Source organism: Humulus lupulus, chromosome 5 (genome assembly GCF_963169125.1).
Source record: "Humulus lupulus chromosome 5, drHumLupu1.1, whole genome shotgun sequence".
Lineage (NCBI taxonomy): Eukaryota > Viridiplantae > Streptophyta > Magnoliopsida > Rosales > Cannabaceae > Humulus > Humulus lupulus.
Window position 1 is genome coordinate 27,448,214 of NC_084797.1, and position 21,035 is coordinate 27,469,248.

The 21,035-nt window shown below is 34.9% G+C and overlaps 3 protein-coding genes across 4 annotated transcripts; all 3 read left to right on the forward strand.

Moving 5' to 3' along the window:
* The first annotated feature begins 8,470 nt into the window (after positions 1 to 8,470).
* LOC133834679 (uncharacterized) lies at positions 8,471 to 10,484 on the forward strand. The gene is made up of 5 exons (XM_062264353.1): positions 8,471 to 8,646; positions 8,949 to 9,006; positions 9,676 to 9,749; positions 9,838 to 9,964; positions 10,039 to 10,484. Exons 2-5 carry the CDS (start codon positions 9,004 to 9,006, stop codon positions 10,306 to 10,308), a joined length of 474 nt encoding a protein of 157 aa, XP_062120337.1. The 5' UTR covers positions 8,471 to 8,646; positions 8,949 to 9,003; the 3' UTR covers positions 10,309 to 10,484.
* A 98-nt stretch (positions 10,485 to 10,582) lies between these two features.
* Positions 10,583 to 14,255, forward strand: LOC133834678 (uncharacterized). The gene is made up of 6 exons (XM_062264352.1): positions 10,583 to 11,137; positions 11,487 to 11,716; positions 11,941 to 12,051; positions 12,174 to 12,329; positions 12,555 to 12,796; positions 13,089 to 14,255. The coding sequence occupies exons 1-6, from the start codon at positions 10,824 to 10,826 to the stop codon at positions 13,410 to 13,412; spliced, it is 1,377 nt and encodes a 458-aa protein (XP_062120336.1). The 5' UTR covers positions 10,583 to 10,823; the 3' UTR covers positions 13,413 to 14,255.
* A 1,002-nt stretch (positions 14,256 to 15,257) lies between these two features.
* LOC133834680 (uncharacterized) lies at positions 15,258 to 18,127 on the forward strand. Of its 2 annotated transcripts, none has more exons than XM_062264355.1 (6): positions 15,258 to 15,561; positions 15,806 to 16,032; positions 16,245 to 16,355; positions 16,464 to 16,619; positions 16,735 to 16,976; positions 17,482 to 18,127. In XM_062264355.1, exons 1-6 carry the CDS (start codon positions 15,290 to 15,292, stop codon positions 17,803 to 17,805), a joined length of 1,332 nt encoding a protein of 443 aa, XP_062120339.1. In that variant the 5' UTR covers positions 15,258 to 15,289; the 3' UTR covers positions 17,806 to 18,127. The 2 variants fall into 2 exon arrangements, with proteins under 2 accessions (XP_062120339.1, XP_062120340.1); XM_062264356.1 differs by having other exon boundaries at positions 15,424 to 15,561; positions 15,781 to 16,032.
* Positions 18,128 to 21,035: the final 2,908 nt, after the last annotated feature.

Genomic DNA, 21,035 nt, shown 5'->3' on the forward strand with positions numbered 1-21,035 from the left:
TTCTTTCTTTTCCTGAGGAGGAAAAACCCTCGGGTTGTTCCATATAAATTTCTTCATTTAAATCCCCATTTAGAAAAGCAGTTTTCACATCCATTTGATGTACTTCAAGATTGCGTAACGCAGCAATAGCAAGTATCATCCTAATGGAATTTATTCTCGTCACAGGAGAATAAGTGTCAAAGTAATCAAGGCCTTCACGCTGCTTATAACCTTTAATTACAAACCGTGCCTTATACTTATCAATTGAACCATCATATTTCATTTTCCTTTTGAAAATCCATTTAGCCCCTAAAGGCTTACACCCTGGAGGAAGATCTACTAACTCCCAGGTGTGATTTTGAAGTATGGATTCAATCTCACTATTAATAGCATCTTTCCATAAAGAGCCTTCAGTGGAGTTCACAGCTTCATCAAAGCTTTGAGGTTCACCTTCTAGCAAATAGGTCAGAAAATCTGGACCAAAAGATTTTTCTGTTCTAATCCTTTTGCTACGTCTAGGTTCATCCTCACATTCTTGACTTTGATCCTGACTATTTTCAGCAATAGTCTCATGTGTTCGTTTCAACGAACTTGAATCCTCTTTTGATCTAAGAGGAAATACGTGTTCAAAGAACGACGCATTTCTGGATTCCATTATCGTGTTTTTGTGTATGTCAGATATTTTAGACTCATACACCAAAAACCGATAAGCACTACTATTATGTGCATAACCAATGAAAATGCAATCAATAGTTTTTGGACCTATTTTTACCATTTTTGGTAAAGGTACAACCACTTTGGCAAGACACCCCCACACTCTTAAGTATTTGAAGGAAGGTTTCGTTCCTTTCCATAACTCATAAGGGGTCTTATCTTCTTTCTTTTTGGGTATCTTATTTAAAAGATAATTAGCTGATAAGATAGCTTCTCCCCACATGTTCTGCGACAATCCATAACTAATCAACATCGCATTCATCATTTCTTTCAATGTACGATTTTTCCGTTCAGCAACACCATTTTGCTGAGGTGAATAAGGTGCAGTGGTTTCATGGATGATTCCATTTTTTGCACAGAATTCACGAAATGGTGATTCATATTCACCACCTCGATCACTTCTCAACACCTTAATCTTTTTGTTAAGTTGATTCTCAACTTCGGTCTTATAGAGAACAAATTTCTCTATAGCCTCGTCTTTGCTTTTTAGCAAATACACATAGCAATATTTCGTGCTATCATCGACAAAAGTAATAAAATACTTATTGTCTCCCCTTGTTTGAACAAATTTTAAATCACATACATCGCTATGGATTAAATTTAGGGGTTCATTATTCCTTTCAATCGTTTTGAAGGAAGACCTTGTTAGTTTTGCCTCAACACAGGTTTCACACTTATGATTTGAATCAATGTGGAATTTTGGTATGTGATTCAAGTTAATTAATCTCCGTAGAGTATCATAATTAACATGTCCTAGTCTACCATGCCAAACATTGGAAGACTCAAGCAAGTAAGTAGAAGAGTTATTAACTTTATTAATGATTGGTTTAACAACCATTACACTGAGTTTAAATAACCCATCAGTTACATAACCACTTCCCACAACCATTCCACTTTTGGACAGAACAACTTTGTCTGACTCAAATACAATTCGGAATCCGTGTTTGTTCAACAGTGAACCAGACACTAGGTTTTTCCGGATCTCTGGTACGTACAGTACGTTGTTCAGAGTCAGCTCCTTTCCAGAAGTCATTATTAGGATCACACTTCCTTGACCCGCAATTTTAGATGTGGCAGAATTTCCCATGAAAATCTTCTCGCCATTATCTACCTGTTCAAAAGATTTGAACAGACTCTTGTTTGAGCATACATGCCGAGTGGCACCAGTATCAATCCACCACTCCATTGGGTTGGAATTGACTAGGTTTATCTCAGACACCATGACTGATAGATTTATTAGATCAAACTTAAAGAAAATTCTTAGGTTAGCCTGGAAGGGTAAAAAACCCAACCATTCGTGGTCTAGCCTCTCGTAGAATATTTCTATTAAGTATTTATCCAGCCTCAAATATCTCTACTAGATAATTTCCAAAGAACACTAGAAGAAGGGTCTAGCCCCTGCCTCAGCAGTCTAGTTTCTTTGAAAATATTCAGTTCCCAGAACTTCTCTAGTGAAATTTAAGTTCAAACGAACTTTTCACAATAACAATATCTTTCAACATATAGATATAAAAATATCACTAATAGATATATTCAAATATTATATTTAAACAATACTCTGTTTTAAGATTGTAGGATAAACATAACTTATATAATACTTGAATAAACGCAATATGATAAATACAATATTTATATCTACTAAATTAAAGATACATAAATATTATAATTATAAATAATACAATATAAATAACTTATAATATATATAACAATATTATAATTATAAATAACTTATAATATATATATAACAATATAATATTATAATTATAAATAACTTATAATATATATATAACAATATAATATTATAATTATAAATAACAATATATAAATAACTATAATATAAATAACAATTATAATTAATTTACACAATAATTATAAAGAACAAAATTAAAAGCCGAGGCCTGTGTAACACACAGTTTCCTTAAAAGAGATTCGCCGCCTCTACGAGGTTTCGACGTCTATCTCCCAGGATACAACAGTGAACAACGAGTAACTCAATTACTTCGCCGAACCAAATATACCCGAACTCTATCACACTAGAACAAATCTCTATCACACTAGAACAAATCTAAGAACTCTAAAGAGTAGAAAAGAAAAAACAATATTGAAAATATATATATCACAATCTTCAAAGGAAGACAAATATATATAAGTAAATATGTTTTGGTGTAAATAAAACTAATGCCTCTAATCTCTATATATAGGCTATTCTTGAGACAAACTTTTATTCACAATTGATGTGGGACAAAAACCAAATTTGATTTTTCCATTCAAATATCCAACACTATATTAAATAAAAGAAACATGAATCAGTATAAAACTCAGATTAATAGCTTTAAAGCTAAGAAAAAGGTGCATCAATTTTCTTAACGTCATCACATATTCCATAAACCTACAAACAATTAAAGAAAATCCAAGGATATTCTATAATCCATCAAACTACTTTTCAAACACTAGAAATAATAGTCCCCTAACCCAGTTGCTTTGCTAGTTAAAATGTTAATTAATTTTTTTATTTTAAAAAATCACTACGATTATCATCATCTTCAACATCGCTTCTGGCCAATTCCTAAACTAAAATCCATTGATGGTTATATATCATAGTTAGACTCAAATCTATATAATATATGCATAAATATATAGATTGTAGAGCCAGAAAAAAGGGAACTTGCCAAATCACACCCACCCTTTGTAGTAGGACTGCCTATTTGCAGTATCGATGGAATATTGCGGTTGAAAGAAAGTAGAGAAAGTGAGAGAAATGAGGAAAGAGAGTAAAACCTTACATCTAGCAGGATGGTTGTATTCTTCGAAGCCATTGGTGATGCCGCCTGAGACTCCTTGAGCCGAACTAAAAGCTCCACCATGAGCATGTCATTAGATATGATTGCTATCATCATCCCCGAGATTGAGGGAGATGACATCGTTGTCGTCAGATTGATTTCTTGACTAAAAATAAATTTAGGTGAAAAATATATATGTTTTTAATAAGATTGGGATTAATTCACATTTTGTATGTTTTAAAATTAATTACGCTAATTTTATAATAAAGCTCATTCTCCTTGTATTCATGTAAAATATGTTTCAAATTTAAGTAAACTCCTAATAAAAAAATTTATAAATATAAAAAAACCTAAAAATGAAATCATGTTTTTAGAGATATCTAATTAGCTTCTTAAGTAAGTAAAATATATGTTAAATAATAAGATATCAGAGTATAATGTAAGCCGTTTTTGAAAACGCAAATGGCTATCTTAAGCAACCAATGTGTTGCTTTTAAACTGCTGCAAAAAAAAAAGTTGCTTTTAAATGCTGCAAAAAATAAAAAAATACTGCGTTTGAAAAATCTAAAAGAACAAAAAATTCGGGCAGCAAGGTTGTTTTTTTTTTTGTTTTTTGGGTAGGATTCAACTTAGAATTGATGTGATGAATTATTTGTAAATTGAAGATATTCAAAGGTAATTATTTTCAAATTGAATAGTGATTTTTGGAAATATAAAGTATAAAATTATTTTTATAAATAAAACATATCTTGGTAAAATGTAAAGCTTAAAATAAAGCCTACAAAAAAAGTATCTGAAACGTATGACAAAAAAGAAAATTATACACAACATTGTAAATTTAAAAATACGGAATTTTACAAAAATTACAAAAGTACGGATAACATTTTGTAACAGTTATGTAATTACCTCTTACAATTTTCTATTTAGTCGGTAAATATTGTTTACAAAATTGTAACATATGGTTACAATCTTGTAAACTTTAGTTACCAAAAAACTGGATTGTTACAAATTTGTAAACTTTGTTGACAAAAAAAACTCTGTATTTACGATTATGCCCCTCCATATTTTTGTAATATTTTTTTTCAAATTCCGTATTTTTAGTATTTTTTTTAAATCTTAGATATTTTTGTGAATTTAAAAAATATATATATCACTAGTGGTTCCCAATTTTTCTAAAATGTATCACTTAGGTCTCAAAACTTTATTTTGTATTACTTAGGTATCCAAATTTGTTAAATGTGTATGACATATGTCTTTTTAGTTGGAAAATTGTTTACAAAATGCGGAACGGACAATGATTTATAGCCCAACAGAAAATAATTTATAACCTAGATAGTTTTTTTTTTATATATATAATTAACTGGATTATAAATAGATTTTTGTTATGCATTTTGTAAACTATTTTATCTCCCTAAGTGATACACATTTAGTAAGTTTGGGAACCTAAGTGATACAAAATAAAATTTTAGGACCTAAAGTGACATTTGGTTGAAGAGAATGAAAATGATAAAAATAATAAGAATAGAATGAAATAAAAATTAATATGAATAAAAAATTGACAAAATTTTAATTTTTTTTGTTCAATCTTGCATTGAAATGATCCTTTATCTCATTTTTAAATAGAATAATCATTTTACCAAAATAATAAAAAATTAGTTTCATTAAAATAAAATACCAATACTTTAAAGAGAGTTTTTCAATATTATGGCTTTTAGAGCATAACTATGCAAAAATATGGGATTATACTTTTCCTTATTTTTTATGGGAAAAATTAAAGAAAAAAAAAGAATTTGTGGGAAATGAAATAGCAAGTAAAAATTGAAGAACAATTCAACACCGAGAGGGCAAAATCGACCAAGGCCGGCCCTAAAAAAAAATTTCTCAGTCCAAATCTCTGATCGACCAGAACCACTGGCGTGTTCTTATGCACGTCGGGTTTGCGTCGGAACTAATCGCCTTGGAGATCGGAGGAGCTGCGAAGTAGGGGTCGTTTTCATCGTCGACCTTTGGTTTAGGTGTTGGTGGCGGCAACAACCACAGATCCTAGTGTTTTGGTGTGCCTGACTTGCTTGTGTGGTGGAGATCTATTCTTCAGGGTCTTCAGTCGGCAGTGGAGAATGAGATCTGGCGTCTTCGTTGTCTTCGGTCGGAATCTGGGTTCTCTAATGTCGTTGACCAACTACCGAAGCATAGGCATCTCCTCCATCATTCTCTTTGACGGTACTAACCTTTACTCACTGCTAAACATCTATTTATATATATATATATATATTAGTTGCTATCACTTGTTTCAACTATGTCAAATGGAATGGAGTCAGCCAATCTTTGTACCTCTCGTGATTGTCCATGGCCATCAAAGTCCTCAACTCATTGCTTTCTCAGTCTTGTGTTATCCAAGACCTTTGGTTTGTTTTGTTCTCTTTTTTTTTTTCAGTTATACTCGACGAAAATGGTGTTAGATTTTTGTCACTTTTTGTTTATATAACGATTGTGTTTAGTTTAAATTGCATTGCCAATATTTGACTTCTGTGTATAAATGGTGATGAGCTCTAACATCTTAGAGGATTGGAAGATGAAATGAAGGTCTTTTCTAGGCACTTTGGTTTGTTAATGTTATTTAAGCTATATAATATGATATATTTAGAGAATAACTTTCACATATATAAAATGTCCTTTCGTGTTATATATATAAATATATATATTTATATATAAATATATATATTTATATATATATATATAAAAGTGAGTTTTGATAGTTGTTCCAAATCTAAGAGGTTTCTTTGTGCTTGTGTTTGTGTTTGTGTTTGTTGGTACTTGATAATGATGAAATGAGGGATAAACATGGATATTCAATGAGAAAAAGTCAATAACTTGAAGCAATGTTGTTTTGTGGAGCTGAAGCGTTATTAATTGTTTGTACTTGATTAGTACGTGCTCATTTGTGGTGGTAAACGTGACATGCAATTTTTTTTTCAAAGAAACTGAAGATATATTGCTTGCTTTGCTTTGTTGGAGGAGCATTAGCAGATCTTTTTTATATATGCAAATTAAAACTTAACAATGTTGATGACCTTCTTAATTATGGCAGCTTCTTTTTTGTGGGGAGTCTCATGTTCTATGGCCTTATAAAGATGTCTCTACCTCTTAGTATAGGCCATGAGTCTCACATTTCTTTTGATTATGTTGCTCTTATTCTTACAGAACTAGCAGCATGTTTGTAAGGTTCTCTTTGCAGAAATTGAAGTTTATTGTCAAATATTGGAACTATATTTTCCTTGGTTTGAAGGTTATCATTCTATGCATTATAATATGTATATTTCATACAATATATTGTGAAGTGAATCTAAATTTGTAGAGATGGTAGCATTTTTAAAATGAACATTGATTAATGCTAAAATATTTCTTCTTAATTATTAAACATGCTTCTTTGAACACATGACTGCCAAAATGGGTGGAGGAATGGAAGCAAACCAGAACAAGTTCATAGAGGAGTGGGGATTTGCAAGAGAAAACCAAATAAAATGTTAAATATTATTACTTCATTTAAATAAATAATAAATATATTTTTATGATTGATTGTTTTATTTTGTTACACAGGACAATGCTCAACCTTCAAAAAAAATATACATGCTATAGATAAAAGCCATTAGTAAAATGAGGTCATAGACTTTCATCTAGCATTAAATTAATGAAAACCACCTAAAAATGTAATTTGCGGTACCTCGCCATTCCCTTGGATGTTCTTCACATATACTTGTTGTGGCTTTGTCAATTTAATATGTTATGTCTATATCTTAATACATAAATAGAAGTACCCTTCTCTGATTTTACATGGATAGTCACATGTTATATTGGTGGTAACTAGTTACTCATAACATAGGAAACTGGTTACCCTTAAGATAATAAAATGTTATATAGATGATAACTGGTTACCTATAATATAAGTAATTGGTTACCCCTGAAATAGTAATAGGTTACCCTGACGAGAAAATCTTGATTGTAAAAAAAAAAAAATAGATGTGAAAACGTGATAAAAAGTAATCAATCGAGTAACTAGTTATCTTACCTAGACTTTGAGAAAAAAAGTGCAATCTAAAAACAAAAAGAAAAAAAATATTTATAATAAATAAAAAAAACTAATGTTTATAATAAATAATATAGGTAACTAGTTACTTTTGAGATGGTAACAGGTTACCCTGACTAGAACATCCAGAACTTAAAAAAAAAAAAAAAAACTCAGATGTGAAAATGTAATAAAAATTAATTAATCAAGTAACTGGTTACCTTACCTAGTTACTTCTTCTTCCTTTCCTTTAAATTGGATGTTTCTTTTCATATTTAATATGAGTAACTCGTCACCCCTCTTATGGTAAATGGTTACCCCTCTTATGGCAGAATGTTACTCCTCACAGGGTAACTAGTTACCCATCCTGGTACATGTTATTTAACCTAGTTCTAGGATTTTGTTTTACATAATTATCAAAGATTAATCAAGTAACTGGTTACCTTACCCGAGATTTGAAAAAAGAGACGTACAATCTAAAAAAAAAAAAAAAAAGTTTATAATAAATAAAAAATAATAATAAACACAATTCATATTAAAAAAATTGCAAAACAACCAAAGAAAAATTTAATATAAAATTAGTTACATAAAAATAATATACAAAAATAAACTAAAAAAATAATAAGTAAATTACAAACATACCCTTCCAAATTAATAAAACTTGATTATGAGTAAAACTATTGCATAAACTAACTTTTATACAAAAATATGAGAAAATAAGTTCATAAAAGTGAAATTTAAAAAAAAAAAAACCCTAGATTAATTTTTTTTTCAAAAAAAGCCATATTTTTATACACTTTATTAAAAATCCTATATAAAATGTAATTCCCTCTGCTTTAAAATACATTCAAACAAAACAAAAAAATGAATTAAATTTTTTATTCAATTCTATTTTATTCATTCCATTACTTACCCTCAACCATCATTTGATATCTTTAGAAAAATTAGGGAGGAATGATGATATAAACCCGAATAAATCTCTAAAACGTGGCACTTTTGTTTCTCGAAGGTCGAAGCTCTTTTCGCGTAGTTTTCTCTCCAAGGGCAGGGCAAGCTATTCGATTTGGATCTCCGGGTCAGGTGCATCGCCGAGTCACTTTTTTGGAGCGAGTAAGTATCACCCATCTTCAACTCTTTGGGGTTTAGGTTTAACATCTAGGGTTTTTCAATCGGTTTCGTAGTACGTTTTTCAGCATATCTAGATCAAAATCAGCCTACTTTATCTCCCTGCTTTAATTATCTAGTATCTGTTATGCATTCTGGATTTTGATTATTCTATAATATGACCCAACTTGAAAAGAAAATGGGTTATTGTTAATTCTATTCTGAATTGGGTTTGTCTGGAACTGGAACTTGTAATTCTTGATCTTCTTACCGTTTTATTTATTTTTTATTTGTGTGTAAAATTACAGGTCAGTACGGACAGTGATGCTGGACTTTCTATAAGGTTTTATATGCTCTTGCGCCATGGTATGTTTGATCCTATTGAAATTTATTGTTATAATTATTATATTTATCAACTCCTTAAATTTATTTTGCAAACGAGATTGAGAAATATTCATATTGGGTATGACACGTAACAAAAATTGTATTGTTTTTGAGATTCTGGTTCGAGTGACTTTAGAATACACTTGCTAACTAAAGTAAAATAGTGTATTTGTAGTGAAGACAAGTCCAATTCTCATGGGGGTCAAGCTTCTTTCGACTCATTTTTATGGGGTTATCTTTGTTAATGAAGAAATCTAGTGTATGTTTTCTGCTATGTGTACTAGTGTCAGTTCCAAACATGGGGCCATGGATATATTGGTCATTTGTACATAGGGTCAAGTGTTATTTGAGGTTATGTGTTACCTCATGTTGTAATTATCTACCTCTATCTAGGAAATAAATTTTAGATCATGTTACCTGAAGGGTAATTTTCTATTAGTTCTTATAAAGTTTTGGCACCACTGAATGGCCAAAGTAAACATTTTTTGGCTCTGGATTCGTATGGGAAATGTTTAACGGTTTTCACTAAGCAGCCTATAAATTAGATATTCTAAATCAAGCTATGAACTTCTAAGTTACCATTATGTTTCATTAATCATTACATCATAAATTGAGCTAAGTGACATGATTAGTTGTACTGACTTGGTGCAGGATCTCAATAGATTTATTGATGAGAAGAGTGAAAGCAGGCTTTACATTGGTAATCTTGACCTCAGAATAACAGAGTGAGTACACCGCGTGGATTTTGAATTGTTTGTTAGATGATGAATACCTCCTCTCGTTTAATGTCATATTGTTACTTGCTTTTTTCAGGGCGGCTCTAATTAAAATGTTCTCTCCTTTTGGAAAAGTTGTATCCGAGGATTTTTTGTGGCATACTCGTGGCCCCAAGCGTGGAGAACCTCGGGGATTTGCTTTCATCCAGTATAGTACCAAAGAGGTAAGTTACTTGTGGTCTTTCTGATTTTGGTTTGTAAGCATTTCCTGATTTCCATCATTAAAGTGAGCATGCAGGAAGCAAGACTAGCCAAGGAGAAAATGCATGGAAGATTAGCTTGTGGCCGCCCATTAGTTGTCCGCCTTGCCAGCGAGAAATACATGGTTGAATCAGCCGAACATTCTTCCAAAGGAGTCAGTGAGCCAACTAAAGTCAGCACAGCTGGTAGTAACTCAGGGCAGTTGAGTCGGAGTGCTAAAATAGCTGCAATTAAGAACAAGCTAAAAACCTTGGAGGAAGAAGGCTCTAGTGCAAAGAAGCAGAAGCATGAAGACAGTATCTCTTAGATAAAAGATAAATTTGCATGTGTAACTGAAACAATATCATGATAATGTTCTTAAAAATTACATATGATGTAACTTTGATCAGTTTAGAATTTTCATGTAGTTTTGCTTCCAGGCTGTTAATCAATCTAATTCATTAGCCATTTTAAAAAAGAGTGAGTTGCTGTTAATCAATCTAATTCATTAGCCATTTTAAAAAAGAGTGAGTTACTTTCAGCATAAATTGTGAGTGTGAAAGTCTTTATTCTTATTTTTTTTCCAGTAGCAACTGTTAATCATGCAGTTGACTTGCAAGACAGCAAGCGTGGTCACTGGTCACGTGATTGGTGAGAGGTGTAAAAAACTATAAAATGATTCTCTATGAATAATCTTACTTTAATATTAAACTATTGGAAAATTACCTAAATACCGAAAACAAAAAGGAATGCAACTGCATCGATTTTACGTAGGCATTGTATTAGTGCCATCTCTGGGTCTACTTCCGATCCGACTGTATTTCTCAGTGAGTAAAGGCGATCATGGCGTCGACGCTTCTCATTGTACGGGGTGTTATTCTTTGTCGCCGGCGCCGGTGTTCCGATCGTCTCATCTCAACTCTCCATGACTCGACGCCTAGTGTCCTGCAAAGTTCATCAGCTTGTTGTAGTAACAAAATTCAAATATTTCCTTCTCTTCGTACTTCTCCTCGAAGAACTGGTACCCAGAAAAAGAGTAAGAACAACCCAGTTCGAGGTCTAACTGTTAGCTCACAATTCAATGCTCCTCTCATTTCTCCACATGATCAATGGGGTAACTGGACAACTCTCTTTGCGATTGGCGCTTTTGGTCTCTGGTAAACAACGCACTCATTTAACTTCTCTCTCTCTCTCTCTCTCTCTCTCTCTCTCTCTATGCAATATAAAATCCTGGAAAAACAGATGCTTGAGTTTTTGTGTTGTAGCAGTTTATAGTAATTTGCGTTGCTTCTGGATTTTTTCAGCAGCCAAGAAGAGGAATTTTATAATATTAAATTGGCAGTCAAAAAAATGTGTTTAAAGGTCCAACTCTTTCTGAAATCTTGGGTTCTGGCTAACGCAGATTTGAATTTATAGATTGTATTGATATGGAAAAGTGTGGTTGGGTTGGGAGGTTTTCTTTTGTGGGATTGCTGAGTATAGTATAATTTTTTGATGGGATTCAAGGTCGGAGCAGAAGACTAAGATTGGGAGTGCATTGAGTGGAGCATTAGTGAGCACCTTGATTGGACTTGCTGCAACCAATTTAGGGGTTCTATCATCATCAGCTCCTTCATTTTCGATCGTCATGGAGTTTCTACTTCCAGCGGCTGTTCCACTCTTGTTGTACAGAGCTGATATGCGTCATGTGATTAAGTCAACAGGGGCACTTCTCTTGGCTTTCTTATTGGGCTCAGGTACGTACACCTTTAACTGTAATTATAAGCCAAAGAAGAAAAAACGGTCAGAGTTTTGAAAGAGAGCTTGATAGGTGAAAAAATGGTCAGAGTTTGATAGAGAACTTGATAGGTAATGAGTTTACATACTATGTAGTAATGATATTATTCAAATCAGTCAATCAGTTCATGTGTACCTAATGAATAGCAGAGCTATGCTTATGTATCATGTTCTTTTTTAACAGTTGCCACGACAATTGGTACTGTGGTAGCATATTTTTTGGTGCCAATGCGTTCACTTGGTCAAGACAGTTGGAAGATAGCAGCTGCACTCATGGGAAGACATATTGGTGGAGGTAGTTTGCTATATTATTTATTTGCTCTATATTAATGCATTAATTTCTTGCGAGTGTAAGTTTACATAGTCCTTTCTTCTCCCTTGTATTTTGACTCAGATTTCACTTCTGATGCTTTGTAGCTGTAAATTACGTTGCCATATCTGATGCTCTTGGTGTTCAGCCATCAGTTTTAGCAGCTGGACTAGCTGCAGACAATGTTATTTGCGCAGTATATTTCGCCACATTGTTTGCTATAGCTTCAAAAGTACCTCCCGAGGCTCCAACTTCAAGTGATGGTGAGTCAATGTCTACCTTAAGGGCACCTGCCACTTTTATACCTCCTCTTTTAAGTGATGAGATAGATACTGTTGCACGAACATTTTTCCACACTAGCAATCTGTCATATAGAAAGACATCATAGTTGTATGTCCTCTAGCAATGATTTTTCCGTATCCAAGATGATAGTGGAAGCTGAATGTTACCTCAGTATTAACCCCTAATTGAAACTGAAACTCTGGCAGATGTTGCTAAGGACACAAAGTCTGCGGCTGGTGGAAACCTTCCTATTCTACAAATCGCTACATCCCTTGCAGTGTCCTTGGCTATTTGCAAGCTAGGCTCTTATCTCACAAAATATCTTGGAATTCAAGGAGGCATCCTGCCTGCTGTAACAGCCATTGCTGTGATTCTATCAACTGCATTTCCGAAACCATTTGCATATCTGGCACCATCCGGCGAGGCAATGGCTGTGGTTCTGATGCAGGTGAACTTTTATTTTTTATTTCCTTTATTGACCATGTTGGTTAACCTTTTGCTTTTGCTTTCAAAAGTGTAGTAAGTTTTTGATGTTATAGGCACACCACACATGGTTTTCTCTTGATTATATCTTATTCCCATGACGAATTAGATGCTTTGTCATAAATGTTTTAGCCTGTCTGAAACAACTCAGTATGTCATAGATAGGACTTGCTTGTTAGTTGCACACCTGCACAAATTCTTTCCTTTTGATCTCATTAAAAGTCATCAAGTTCTAATCATATTATCTTTACTTGCAGTTATTTTTCACAGTGGTCGGAGCAAGTGGGAACATCTGGAGTGTCATCTACACAGCGCCAAGTATCTTCTTGTTCTCCCTTGTCCAGATTGCCGTTCATCTCGCGATAATCCTGGGATTGGGCAAGCTACTTCGCTTTGACCTGAAGTTGTTGCTCATAGCATCAAATGCCAACGTTGGAGGTCCCACAACTGCATGCGGGATGGCCACAGCAAAAGAGTGGACTTCTATGATCATTCCTGGTATTCTTGCTGGCATTTTTGGTATTGCCATAGCAACTTTTCTTGGCATTGGATTTGGGTCAATGGTACTAAAATTCATGTGAAAAAATCTCGAAAGCTGTTAAACAGATATTGGCTTTAACATATGTAGACTCCATTTCTTTGTACCCAAAAGAGCAACGTTCTGATTTGGAAAGAAAATGGATTAATTTCTCTTCAAGTTCAAAGTCATTTGTTGACACTAATTATGCAAGTCAAATGAAGAGCTTTGTTATAGCATAATTTTAGGGGTTTTGTTTCTGCAAAATTAGTTTTGGGTGTTTAGTTCCTTCATTTATTAGAGAGGATGCAGTAGATGGCTTTTAGATTTAAGTACTGACGGTTTTTTTTTTTATTGAAAGTGGATTTGAACTTGTGACATTCTCTTTGCCAGGTGAAGTGTAGCACCTTATTTATTATTATTTTTCTAAAAAAATGAAAAGCTGAAATCAGGTGTGATTTTATTTTGTTTAACAAGTACAAGATAAAGGGGCAAATATTATCTCTAATCAAATTTGTTTCAAGGAACATGATGAGTCACAACATTCCTTATAGTGCGTAAAAGACTAGTCATAACTGAGCTGGTCTCGATTGAAGAACACAAAATCTCGAGTGATTGAACTTTATATCTCAATTGGCATGATTCAAATTCTCAAGTGAAAGTTAAGGTCTCTACACCAGGAAGGAGTCACATGAGTTTCTTCATGAAATTTCAGTGTTAGGCATAAAGAGAAACAGTTAGATAGTTAGAATATGCTCTCTGTTTTGTAACTGCTTCTATAACAGATTTCGGTTTGGTTTTGTATAGCTGTCATTTTCTGTTACAATCTTTTCTGTAATCTATGACTATATATACAAGTTCTCTTGGCTATCAACAGTTAGTTGAGCCATCACATTTTTCATCATCATCATCATCTTTTCTTCTTCACTCTGCATTTTCTCTGTTTCTTTCTCACCAAAAGTTCAAGCTATCCTGAACTCTTTCATGGTATCAGAAGCACATAAATTTTTTAAAAGCAACGTAGTAGCCTTGCACAAAAAAAAAAGAAAAAACTCCAAAATATTTGCTTTTAACAGAAATAATATACTATATCCCATAATCTATATTTTCTTCAAATTAGATCATCGATGGGAAAACGATTGTTTTTCTTTTAACACCTTAACTGATGAATCTCGTTAACTAAACAATTGTCAAATAATTTGAAGTTGTTGATCACAATGGCAAGAGAGAATGACGGAAAGAAAGCACTAGGAGAACAGTAGAGAAATACTAGGGAGAAATTACTTGTCTATTCCTCTGGAAAATTTGGGTTACCAGGTGTGTGCTGCATTGTGCGGTGTGCAGGAGAGGCGGCTAGTGGCCGTGCTGTGTACGTGTGGTGTCAGTAGAATCAGGCACAACTGCTTATTGCCAAAATTATTTGTGTTCTTTGTTACATTGCCTTCTCCTCGCTTAACTTCCCATTTTAAGCTTTTAGTTCTAAAAGTTCTTCCAAAAGCTACGCAATTAGTATAAATGCACTGTTTTTTCTTTATTATGATTTTATAGATTTATATTTGAAATTATATTCAGTTTTTATGCTTATTCTTACCATAAACTCATTAGTTTTACTATATAAAATTCAAGTTTATTCAGCAATAAAAAAAAAAAATCAAGTTGATTTTTTAAGATATCACTTTTTTTTTTTTTTTTTTTTAAAAATTAACATTTTCCACTTGCCGTTAGAGTCAACTTATTGTTAGTTAGGGTACTTTGATTTAATTGGATGATGATGTTGGATTTAATTTTTCATTGATCAGGAGTCGTCGGGACGACCAAGCCGTACGTGCTTTATATTTGTCCTCGTAAAAATAATTTTTACTTCAGATTAAAAAAAAATATAAAGAGTGAAGAACTGTAAGATTTATAAGTAAAACACATCGAAGAGAACAACACAACTTAATGGCTTCTTTGAGATTACCGTTACTCTCCTCAACTCTCTCTCATCTTTCACCACCAATCCCATTGCTACACGTGTCATTTAACCACCTCCCCGTTTACCTTCCGGCTCACCGTCGGGTGGCTAGACCAGTGCGACAACATGAGTCTGAGAAACGTAGACGTTTGGGTAGAGCAGGGAAGGTTAGGTCACAGCTTAAGTATCCAATCATAGCTCCGGATGACCATTGGGGTACATGGACTGCTCTCTTTGCCACTGGTGCTTTTGGTCTCTGGTAAGTGGATAATGGAGTTTTTAGGTTCGGAAATGTTGGAATATGATAAGAAAGAAACAGAGTACTTATTGGTAGTTTATTTTTAAATTAATTTACTGAAGATAGATTATACTGGAAAAGAAAGCGTATTGTTTGATTTATTGGGTGATCCTTTTTTTTTGTTTTGTTTGTGTTGACTTTTCATCTATCTCTGTAAAGCATATTTGTTTTGTAACATAGGGTAGTGTATATGTGTGGAAGCAAGGTCTGAGAAGACCAAGATTGGTAGCATGGTGAGTGCCGCTCTTGTGAGCACTTTGGTTGGACTTGCAGCAAGTAATCTAGGCATAATTCCTTATGAGGCACCGGCATATTCAGTTGTCATGGAGTACCTTCTACCATTAACTATTCCATTGCTGTTGTTTAGAGCAGATTTGCGTAATGTCATTCGCTCGACCGGGACACTGCTCTTAGCTTTTTTGCTTGCATCAGGTACTTCTTTTCTTAGACAAATATTCAAAATATGAGTTTCAGAATATGTTCCTACATAATTCATAAAAAATTCTCCAAGAGACTAATTTGCCAAAATTAGCCTCTTAAGTTGAGGTAGCCAATTATAGGCCAACCCCAAATATATATTGCTGTTTGCTTTGCCTATAATAGTATGATTCTTAGTTAACTTAAGTTTATTCTATTTATGACAGTTGCAACTATAGTTGGAACCTTGGTGGCCTTTGTCTTGGTCCCTATGCGATCACTTGGTGCAGATAATTGGAAAATAGCTTCTGCCCTGATGGGTAGCTATATTGGAGGATGTGAGTGTCAACTTCTATCAATTCTTGTCATAATTTGTAGTATTTTTCTTAGCTATGATATTCATGACTAAAAACTTTCTTTCTTTTCCATTTGTTTCGTCGCGGTAGCTGTTAATTATGTTGCAATTTCGGAGGCCCTTGGTGTCACTCCATCAGTTTTGGCTGCAGGAATAGCAGCAGATAATGTTATTTGTGCAATTTATTTTATAGTGTTGTTCGCACTTGCCTCTAAAATACCACCTGAGGCTTTAAAAACAACAAATGGTATGTCTTCCATGCAAGTTTATCTCTTACATTATCTTACTCTGGATGCTAAATGGGGTTTTCAATTCAGCGGTAACATTTACTGGTCATGATGTTTTTTTTTTTAAATTGGTAGATTCTGCAACGAAATCCGAATCTGATTATGGTGATAAGGTTCCAGTGTTACAAACTGGTATAGCTGTTGCTACTTCTTTTCTCATATGCAAAGCTGCAACATCTCTCACAAAGTTTACAGGAATTCAAGGAGGCAGCCTTCCAGCAATAACTGCTATTGTTGTCATTTTAGCCACTGTTTTACCAAAATATTTTGGTCACATTGCACCTGCTGGTGATGCTGTTGCTCTCATTTTAATGCAGGTAAAACCACCCTAAAAAGCTGCATTAACTAATATATTTTCATCACTTCAAAGTGAGTTATCCTCAATTAGGGGTTCTGTACTTTGTATATGAGTTTTCCAGTTCTGAAATCAGATCAAAGTTGAGTACTGCTTATTATGAAAGACATAAGGATAGGCTGTTAAGCAGTCCAAGTTTCTTATTATTATATTAGGTATTGATTTAGTACAATTTCCTAAGTACAATATGTTGTTGCTATTGACACTGGAATAATAATCTCTCAACTAGTCAACTTTCTTAAAAAATTATAAGCCCCCACCAAAAAAGAAAAATAAAACTTTGGTCAACTGATTTAAAATCAGTATTTTAAAGAGAGAATCCTGAAATACCAATACATTTTACTTCCTGATATTTAAACATACTAAAATAATATTTGTCACATTACAAAAAGATAAGGTTTCATTTTCATGTTAATACAGGATGTTACAAGTACTGATATATATATATATATATATATTTGCAACAGGTATTTTTTGCTGCTGTTGGTGCAAGTGGGAGCATATGGAATGTGATCAACACTGCCCCTGGTATTTTCATGTTTGCTCTAGTTCAAGTAACAGTCCATCTGGTGGTGGTGCTGGGCCTAGGGAAGCTTTTTCGTTTGGACCTTAAACTATTACTTTTGGCATCGAATGCCAACATTGGTGGCCCAACCACAGCATGTGGAATGGCCACAGCTAAAGAATGGTGGTCTTTGGTTGTCCCTGCAATCCTCACAGGCATTTTTGGTGTTTCTATTGCAACTTTTCTTGGCATTGGTTTTGGAATGATGGTTCTAAAACACATGTAGAAATGATAAACCCCCACTTAAATACACTTATTACAGAAAAAACTTCATTAAGCATTACTTAGGAAGGGCTTTTTAAATGAGGGGGTACTATTGTAATTCTAGGGTAGTTGGGCGGGATTAACTTGTACCAAAGACTACATATATAATCTGTCTAGCTTTTATTGGGGATCTATCTGGAGATATAGAGGAATTAGTCTTACTTTGGAGAGCCCCAATTCTCTCGGACAGTTGGGAATCGGAGAGTACAAGCCTCTCGAAAGCTTGAAACTGTGTAACCTCTTGTGTTCATCAATAAAGATTTCCTAAGGATAATTCCAGTTCAGTTTGTGTTCTTTAAATATACAAATTATACCTAGGGGAGTCTATCAAATTGGTGTGGCAAGCTGCGGACATGGGCCCTAAGAAGACCAAAGAGATTGAGGAAAAGGAGGAGTCCTCAGCGACAATGGAGAGCGATATTAATTCCTTAAAGGTAGAAATGGCAGCCATGAGACTTTCCATCCAAGATATGGGGCGGCAATGACAGGAACAACTCCAAGAACAGCTCCAAATTTTCTTCCACAGTCAAGAAAAGCAAGACAGGCTGCAAGATCCTTCCGCAAATGTCGCCAGAAACCAGGCACGTCCAGACTAGACCAGAAATTCTTCATCTGGCCGTAATCAAGACCAACCAGTGGCGACAAGGGAGCCATCATGGGGACCTAGGCACTTGGGGGACAGTCCACACAATTGGTTCCATTCAGGGGGAGATCATCGCCGTGATTATCGACTCCGGAAGCTGAACATGCCTACTTTCCATAGGGAGAATCCAGACGGATGGGTTATGCAAGCTGAGAGATTTTTTGCCTGCAACAACTACGACGAAGGTGAGAAAGTAGAAGTAGCCTTTATTTCCTTTTCGAGAGATGCTTTGTTGTGGTATCAATATGAAAGCAAGAAGAGGGCCATATTGAGTTGGGAAGAGATGAAAAGAATGGTATTGCGTCATTTCCGAGATACTCAAAGGGGTTCACTATATGATCAGTTCTTGGCAGTCAAACAAGAGGGTTCTGTGTTGGAATACAAGAAGTCTTTTATACGATTCTTGGCCCCTTTGGAAAATATGCCATTGGAGGTCGAGCTGGGAACCTTTATCAATGGTCTTGTTCCCTCCATTCGAGCCAAGTTATGAGTTCAGTGACCAAGGAACATCGACGAAGCTATGGAAAAAGATATAGAAGAAGAGATGAACGTCGCGGCATAACTCAGACAACGACACTCCAATGTCAACCAGAATTCGGTACAATTTTCCAGCGCTACATATAACAACCCCACGACGAAAACCAGCCACCTCAAACCTATGGGCGAGGTCAAAAGATTAACTGAAAGTCAGGTTCACTACAAGCGTGAGAAAGGACTATGTTTTTGCTGCGATGACAAATGGTCCCCCGGACACCGTTGCAAAAACAGTAAGATGAATGTGTTGATAGTACCAGAGGAGATTGAAGACTCCATGTCCGAACCAGGAGCCGAGATAATGCGGGAAAATGTAGCTGGTTAGAGGTGGCAGAAGTTCATGAGCAAGTTGACATTTCTTTACAATCAGTGGCTGGATTAAACACCAACAAGACGATGAAGTTGAAAGGCAAATTAGGAGCTCGTGATGTGGTTATTCTCATTGACTTGACCCAGGGGCGACCCATAATTTTATTTCTTCTGAAGTGGTATCTGAATTAAAGATTCCAGTCAACAAGACAAGGGTGTATGGGGTCACTATAGGCAATGGAGACTCTATGAAAATTGATGGGGTGTGAAAGAACGTGACTGTCCACTTCCAAGGGGTTGATGTGTGCGATGACTTCCTGCATTGCAATTAGGGAGTGCTGATGTGATTTTGGGACTGCAATGGCTAACGACCCTAGGAAGGACTCATACAGATTGGAAGCTCCAAACGATGGCCTTTCAATTAGGAAATCAACCAGTGCAAATTAAGGGAGATCCATCACTAGGCCGTTCTAAAGGCCATGATTAAAACACTCAAAGCTGAGAAAAATGGCCTCCTTGTGGACTTTAACCAGCTAGACATTAGCAACACAATAGCTGAACCAGTAATCCCAGATTTTTTGAGACAAATTCTGGGTAAATATGACAGCATTTTCGAATAGCCCAGGGGATTACCACCAGTACGAGACCATGAACATGCCATTAATTTGCTGCCTAATACCACACTTGTTAGTGTGCGGCCATACAGGTACCCTCATTTCCAAAAAACTGAGATTGAAAAGCTTATTGGCGAAATGTTAGCAACAGGAATCATACAAACCAACAGCAGTCCATTCTCAAGCCCGATTCTACTGGTAAAAAAAAAAGATGGGTCTTGGCGCTTTTGTGTAGATTACAGAGCTCTAAACCATGTCACAATCCCAGATAAGTATCCCATTCCTGTTATTGATGAATTGCTTGATGAACTCCATGGTGCACTAATTTTTTCCAAACTTGATTTAAAATTAGGATATCATCAGATTCGAGTCAAGAAGGAGGATGCACATAAAATGATGTTTCACACCCATGATGGACACTACAAGTTCCTCGTCATGCCCTTCAGATTGACCAATAGACCAACCACCTTCCAATTATTGATGAATGATATGTTCAGGCCCTACCTTCACCAATTTGTTCTTGTTTTCATCGATGACATTTTGGTGTATAGCAAGTTAGAAGATCAGCACCTCCAGCACCTCGACTTGGTATTGAGCTTATTGGAACTCCACCAACTTTATGTCAACAAGAAGAAGTATGACTTTGGCCAGCGAAGAATCTCCTATTTGGGCCACATTATCTTAGAGGAGGGCGTATCCACTGACCCCGAAAAGATGAAAGCAATGCAAGCTTGGCCGACACCTTAGAATCTCAAGGAGTTGCGTGGGTTTCTTGGTCTCACAGGCTATTACAGAAAGTCTGTTGCTAATTATGCTAAAGTTGCCCAGTTGTTGACAGATCAACGAAAAAAGATCAGTTTTGTTGGAATCCAGCGATAGAGGGAGCCTTCCAAGCTCTCAAAAGAACCATGACCACGGTCCTAGTACAATCTCTACCTGATTTCTCTAAATCGTTCGTCATTGAGACTGATGCTTCAGGGTATGGTTTGGGCGCTGTCTTTCTACAAGACCAGAAACCAATTGCTTATTTCAGCCAAGTTTTGGGATTACAGGCTCGAAAAAAAAAAGCATCTATGAGAAGGAACTAATGGC